The sequence below is a fragment of the Leptonotus elevatus genome, chromosome 17, assembly GCF_054856555.1.
Source record: "Leptonotus elevatus isolate MCC_2025b chromosome 17, RoL_Lele_1.0, whole genome shotgun sequence".
Taxonomy (NCBI): Eukaryota; Metazoa; Chordata; class Actinopteri; order Syngnathiformes; family Syngnathidae; genus Leptonotus; species Leptonotus elevatus.
The window spans coordinates 10,638,838-10,646,300 of NC_141255.1; the positions used below are offsets into that span (position 1 = coordinate 10,638,838).

At 39.1% G+C, this 7,463-nt stretch overlaps 1 protein-coding gene across 1 annotated transcript; it reads left to right on the forward strand.

The window, feature by feature from the left end:
- Nucleotides 1–921: 921 nt before the first annotated feature.
- dera (deoxyribose-phosphate aldolase (putative)) lies at nucleotides 922–6,479 on the forward strand. Its single transcript, XM_086059530.1, has 9 exons — nucleotides 922–1,049; nucleotides 1,625–1,722; nucleotides 1,891–2,038; nucleotides 2,251–2,346; nucleotides 2,626–2,760; nucleotides 2,860–2,988; nucleotides 5,456–5,568; nucleotides 5,935–6,084; nucleotides 6,169–6,479. The coding sequence occupies exons 1-9, from the start codon at nucleotides 1,019–1,021 to the stop codon at nucleotides 6,223–6,225; spliced, it is 957 nt and encodes a 318-aa protein (XP_085915656.1). The 5' UTR covers nucleotides 922–1,018; the 3' UTR covers nucleotides 6,226–6,479.
- Nucleotides 6,480–7,463: the final 984 nt, after the last annotated feature.

The following is a 7,463-nucleotide window of genomic DNA, read 5'->3' on the forward strand; positions in this document are numbered from 1 at the left end:
CACTTCCACTGGCGTCTAGTCATGGAGGAACATTGCCAGTCCTTTTCCTTTTTTCAAATACTTGGGTTGAAGTTTGTTTTTCTTCCATCCATCCTCTTTTCTACATGACTTTTCCTGTTCAGGGTGGCAGGGAGCATGAGCGTATCCCAGCCGACTTTGGGAGGAAGGCGGATAACATCCTGGACTGATCACCAGTCAGTCCCAGGGCACAGGGAGACAGACTACAACAACATCAATGACTTGCTTTGTTTTCTCTCACTATAAACTATAGATGAAACAAATTTTGATTTACAGTACTAAGATCCTCAACTCAACTTTATTTATAAAGCACTTTAAAACAACAATTACTGCATAGAAACTGCTGCACATTGAATAAAAAATAGTTATACAGTAAAGTAAATACAATTAATTCGAAACTAGTAGTAAGTAAATAAACGTGGTTTGTAGCCGTTCATTCACTGATTTGATATCTGAAATGAAATACATGCCATCAGGCATGCCATGAATTTACAATTCAAAACTAATTGTGTGGATATTTCCTCTAATATAGGGGTTAGGGTTAACCCTAGCCGCCTAGCGTTTACATTTGACTGCTACTTGGACTGGAAACATCTCTTTCACATGCCAGATCACCTCCACGCAACATGACGTAATCATTTTGTAGTCCACAGCTCTCTCTAGTAGCCAAACTAGGACATTACAAGTGAAACGTTTGAGATTGTACAGTACTTGAATCTTAATATGAAAGGGTTCCACTTCCTGCGTATGTCCATTCCAACTTACATGTTTAGTAAGGCATGTTAAATTTACAGTCAGATTGGAGTACTGTACATGACTAGTGTATTAGGGGGGAAAAAGCGTCAATTAACAGGAATTTTCACTTGCGCATTTGTGATATATTTTACTGCGTAGTGGTTCCACTTCCGGTAACACTGTGGATCCAGGAAGTGGTGACTGACAGCTTCGGTGGGCAACTGGAAAACAATATCTGCGTTTAAAAAAATATAAATTTGTCATTATGTCTGCTAGAAACCCTGGGATCCTGCTCGGTAAGTGTCAACTCAAGCAAACACCGTAAATCATGGTTACGCAAATGTATGGTCGTTATTCGAAACGTGTGCGTCTCAGGATCGCTTTCTGTCATTCAGTTTGCTTAATAAGTAACACTTTAGAGGTAAACGACCTGCAAAACGCAAGAATGGAGCTGCGCAAACCAGTGTGACACAATAAGAAGGACTTTTTCCTGCTTCGTTGTAAAGAAATGTTGACTGAAAGTTTTCCCGTGACCATGTAATTAACAACTCATGACACCCACTAATTCTGCATCTCGAACCCTGCTGGCATCAAGGCTTCAAAAATCATTTTTACTTTTTAGACATAGTTTAACATTCCCTTCCTAGCCCGCTAGACTGCACGTTTTTTCGTAATAGCTGGTTGCTGCAATTGATAGTTTTACATGAATGCATACCGCAGGGTTTATTCTTCGTGGGAGTGGCGTGATAAGATAATTCCAATTTAATAAAAACACTGCCAAATAAGATTTGGCCAGTTTTCATGGTGTCAGACCTGGAGAAACCTGTCTACATGCTTCTTCTTTTTTTTTTTTTGTCCCATTGTACATCAGATCTGGAGTGGGTCTCCAAAGAGAGAGTGAACACACAAGCTGTGCTTAGGAGAGCTCAATACATCCAAGGACTGAAGCTCCCCAAGAAACAGTGGCAGGTACAACAATAATCTTGTCAATAATTGCATTACTTTCAAAAGAGACACATGCTTTTCTTTTCAAAACAATGTTCAAGTCTGAGAAATGCAGACTTGCAGAGCTAAGTATTTTTCGAGGTGAAGAATAATTGAGAACCACTGTTGTAATAAATTCATGCTCTTTTGCAGGCTGCCTGGCTGCTGAAGGCCGTCACGTGTATTGACCTGACCACTCTTGCCGGAGATGATACGCCGTCCAACGTCCACCGGCTGTGCATGAAGGCCACCCAGCCTGTCCAGTATGAGCTCCTCGAGAAAATTGACATGCATGATAAAGGTCTCCTTAGCATTTAAATATGCTATCTTACACTAAATGTTTATTTTATAGATTCATTTGTCTGTTTTATTTATTGAATGGGTTTTGTCCCTCATGCTGTTCAGAGGTGCCTTTTCTCTGTCGAACATCCGGCAGTTCTGTTTACAGCCTGCAAGGGGAGACACAGACCAATTGAAATGATTCTCTGCTGTTTCTGTTTTATTTTCCCAAAGGAGTGACAACCGGTGCAGTGTGCGTGTATCCGTCACGCGTGGCCGATGCGGTCAAATCACTAAAAGCTGCCAATTCCAATCTTCCGGTTGCATCGGGTATGTCCAAAAAAAAAAACACCCTTATAAAAATGGTCTAACAAATTTTTTTACCAGCTGGTCTGATTTAGACCATTACATAAAAAAAAGTATAATAATTATAATAATAATTAAAAAAAAATAATTTAAAGTTAGAAATAAGAATTGGCCTTTATGTAACCCCCAATGACATTAAAACTTTATATATGAACCTACTTCATATCGAAAGATACAAAACAAATATCAAAAGCGATTCCAATCAATAAAGTTGTGTTATTGAATCGAAATGTCCTCTTCCAGTGGCCACTGGTTTCCCAGCAGGTCAGACCCCACTGGAGACGCGCCTGACGGAGGTTCGCATGGCTGTAGCGGACGGCGCCACTGAAATCGACATCGTCATCAACAGGACGCTCGCTCTCACCGGACAGTGGGAAGGTAACGAGACCATCAAAAACAAATATAAAAATGTTTTACCGCTCCCACATGCTTTAACTACATAAATACAGTTTTTTTTTTTTTTTTTTACTTCCACAGCCATGTATGATGAGATCCGTGAGTTCCGAGAGGCCTGCGGCGACGCTCACATGAAGACCATCCTGGCCATCGGCGAGCTGGGCACCTTCACCAACGTCTACAAGGCCAGTTTGGTCGCCATGATGGCCGGTCAGTTCCACACAAACTAGATTAGTATATGTATTGTTTTTGTTGCTATTTAACTGTGTCTGGTTGTTCAAGTTATATTTAAAGTTGCAACATAAAACTTTTTGTTCCCAAAAATAACTACAATAAGATTTTTATTTGACCATTTATGACTGAAATGCCTTCTAATTAGTAGATTAACACCATAGCTGTTCACAATGGGTACTCCTCTGGCCAATAGTTTTCAGACTGGATTCGGGTTAGAATTTCCCGCGCCCTGTCTGCGGATGTGACGTAATGTGCGAGGTGTGTATGTGAAGAACTGTATGCGCAGTTTATTTTTTCGTCAGCAGGTGGCAGTAGCTATTCGAAATGGAATATTCTACATTCAGTAGCTTTAAGTTGCATTTTCATAGTCGAATAAATACTAAAGTTTTGACTTCAGTATCAATTAAAATTAACACGATTATCATTTTTTTTCTATAATTGAGTGGCAAACAATTTAGGATGAGTTTAGGTTGTCATGGTTACATTTTCACACCTTTGTGAAACCGCCAATTTCGATTTTCACATGCTGCTTAAGAGGTTTTTGAAAACTCACTTCAGTCAGTTTGTCGTCTTGATGGTGAAAACACATTCACAATCCTTCACATGCCTGCCAGATGCTTTACTAGCCGTCACGTAATAAGCTGATTGCAGAACCGAATCGTCAGGGGCTCTGGTAGAGATCATTATTAAAACGCATTGCTTTTGTCACCACTCTCCCTTCTTAATCTCTTCTTGTTCCTATGAATTGCATATGAGATTTCTGAAATTGAATGATAATTTCACCTATTAATCTCTGACGCGGGCTATTTTCCTCCACCGGTATCCCCACCCCCCCTTCGCACACAAATGACTGGAGCTTCATTACCGCCACCCGTATTTAATAACCGTTATCCATTATCTGGTAATTAAGACACCCCATGACGAATCTTTAAGGATTATGCCACTTTGAGGGAGAGAAGAGGGAGAAATGCTAAAAAAGAAGACCTGACTGGAAAAATACATAGCACAGGTCTTTAATGAACTGGAAAATGTTCATCTTGTTCTGTTCCGTAATGAACAGTCATTATACACCAGGGAGACAGAAGGGCTGATTATCACTCTATAGTTTGTGGATCATCTATTAAAAGAATGTCATTTCATCTTCTATTTTTATCGAGAAAGCTGATAATTGGCTGTGAAGGAAGGAAAAATGAAGGATTTTATTGATGAGAGTACAGCTGCCCTCTGTTAGCATCAGCAGCAACATCTGTTCTTGTCTGACTGCAGTATCAAGAGTCCACTTTCCACCTTCATGTAATGTGCCCAACTGTTGGGATTTAAATGGAATGCCCGCAAACGGGACAGAAAACAATTAAGAGGGGAAAAAACACTGCTTATTTTGGTATTTTCTGCAAATAAATGCTCTAAATTACGGTGGCCGGGAGGTGCAAAAACACTTTAACAATACGAGAAAACACAAATTTACATTTTAGAAAAAAAAAATTCAAATAAAGAAAATAACAAAATGACATTGCCATAACAAATGTACAAGTCCTGAAACAAATTTACATGTGAGAAAACACATTTCCAAGACATGAAACACTTTTAAAAACGCCGACACAAATATACAAGTTACGAAATTTTTACAAGCGGCCAAAACAAATTTACAAGTAACTTTTTCAACCGGAAAGGGCGGACCAGCAGAGCCGGAAGTGATAAGGAGTTCGTGGTGACCCAAGATAGACGGCTGTCAAGCGGTGTTTTGCCCGTTTTTTGTAGCGAACGTATGAGCCGATTGACTTGTAGTTTTTAAATATCGCAGCCCAGACGGAAGGACCAGCCGCACGTCGGACGTCAGGGGACGGACTGCGCCTTTTAAAAACTCCAATGACCGAGCACACGAAAAACAGAACTGAGTCAATCGGCTCATGTGTTTGCCGCAAAATAGGCAAAAACACCGTTTCCCCACCGTCCATCTTGAATCACAATGAACTCCGTATCACTTCCGGTATTACTGGTCCGTCTTTTCCGGTTGAAAAGTTATTTGTAAATTTGTTTCGGCCGCTTGTGAGCGTGTTTCGTCACTTGTATATTAGTGTTAGCGTTTGTAAAAGTGTTTCACAGCTTGTAATTTTGTTTTCTCAAATGTAAATTTGTTTCAGGACTTATACATTTGTTAAGGCAATGTAATTTTGTTTTTGATTTGTAAAAATGTTTTCTCAAATGTAAATTTGTCTCCAGCTTTGTAAAAGTGTTTTGCACCTCTAGGCCACCGTACTAAATGGAAATATATTTAAAAACATTTTTATTTTACTTAAAAATAAACTTAGAAATAGCTACATTTGATATTTGTCTGTATATACAGCAATTGATAGTATTTTTGTCCAGAATTCAAGTAAATGGCACTTGCTTAAAAATAATAATAATATAAAACAATTTGTACAACTTGCTCTTAACCCACCAGGTTCTGACTTCATCAAGACGTCCACGGGAAAGGAATCAGTCAATGCTACCTACCCTGTTGCCATAGTGATGGTGAGGGCCATACGAGACTACTTCCTGCGTACAGGCCACAAGGTAAAGTCACTAAATTGCCACACTGATTTGAATTAATATCAATACAGAGTATATACAAAAAATGTTTAAGTAGTAAAACCCTGCTCTAGTATTATAATATTTCAAATGAAGCCAAATTAGTCATTCTAAAAGTGTAGTAAGAGTACCACTAGTGGTATACAGGCTCCCTCTAGTGGTATGTGAAAGAATCGCTGAATTAAATGTTATTTATTTCTTTGAATCCTATAAAATTCAGATGTAATTAACGTTGAAGCGCAGTACAGTTGCTATCAACTCTAAGGGGAGCCCAAGAGGAGAAGAAAAAAAATTAAACATTTGGTCCGGCGAGTTCCTAGCAGACTAATCAGACTCGCGTGGGCCCCTCAGGTGGGCTTCAAGCCAGCGGGGGGCATCCGGACAGCCAAGGAGTCTTTGGTGTGGCTTCTGCTGATCAAAGAGGAGCTGGGCAACGACTGGCTCACTCCTCACCTCTTCCGCTTGGGAGCCAGCAGCCTGTTGGCTGACATTGAGAGACAGGTGGGCGCATCAACGACTATAAAATGAAGTCACTCAAGAAACACTAGAAATGTAGTAATAACGAATGCGTTGTTGCTCGTGCAGATTTATCATCACGTAACCGGACAATATGCTGCCTATCACGAGTTTCCAATGGCCTGAAGCTCTGAAGATGCTCGGACCTCACGTTCACCACATAAGCCTCCACGCCTCATTTTCTATCACATGTTCAATTAGAACCTTGGACCCGTTTCTGTGACTCCTAAATTGCAGCCATTTTGTGCAGGGTACCTACATTTGCTCAAAAGTACTCTGGTATGTGTTTTTCCCATGCTTACTTCATATAGGGATTTTGTTATGATTATCGTTGTATGTTTGACTGGAGCTATCAATACAGCTTCAAATGAGATCAACAATCCTGTGTTATTTTTTGCCTGAGAGTCGAAACCACATCCGCGGCTTCTTTCAAACTTTCCTGCGTGGTTGTCCGGTTATCGGTCGAGCGTTCCAACCTTCCCCTGCGATGCGCGCTGAATCCGTGATGGAGGCTTCGCCTTCTTAATTTCATTAGCCAACTGAAGGGTGCGGGGGATTAATCGGGGGTTAAGTGAGTTTAAAAGATCTGATTGAACAGCTCACCAAAGTGAGGAATCATTTGAAGACCAAAAAAAAAACTTTATTCTCTCTCTTCTTTCTCTGTTTTTTTTTTTTAATTAAGATATCAGAAGACTTGACCTTGAAGGAAAGGTTGTGTAAATGAGTGAATTAATTATGGGAGTGTTTGGGAGAAAAATGCAGGATTTGATGGAGGATAAACTCCAAGGAGCAGTTTGGCTGCTGCACAAGGAGGGAAAGGGCTGGGAATGAGGCCATGCTACGTGAGGTTTGATGCTGACAAACTTGGCAATGAAGGAATCAAAACCGCTATTTACAGCTGTTTATTTTTTTCAAATTAGTTCAGTTTTTCAAAGTGGGAAACACACTCCCTCTTGTGGTAAGTGAAAGAATCACTGAATAAGGGTTGCTATTAAAACCACACCATATACACACAAACATATATATATATATATATATATATATATATATATATATATATAAAATTTAATAGTACAATATAAATAATAAAATAAATATATACATTTAAATAACTTAATAAATCTAATAATAAAATACATCATTTTATATATATATATATATATATATTTTTTTATATATATATATATATATTAGGGGTGTCAAAATGAGTGTGTTAATTTTGAGTTGAGGGAAATCCAGTTGCAACGCAGCATAAATACATTTAATAATGCATGTATTTGTGGAGACTGGGGTCAAATTGTATTTTACAATTCTGAAAATCTTTCAGAATTTCACAAGTTACTTCATGTTCAAGATTGATGAAC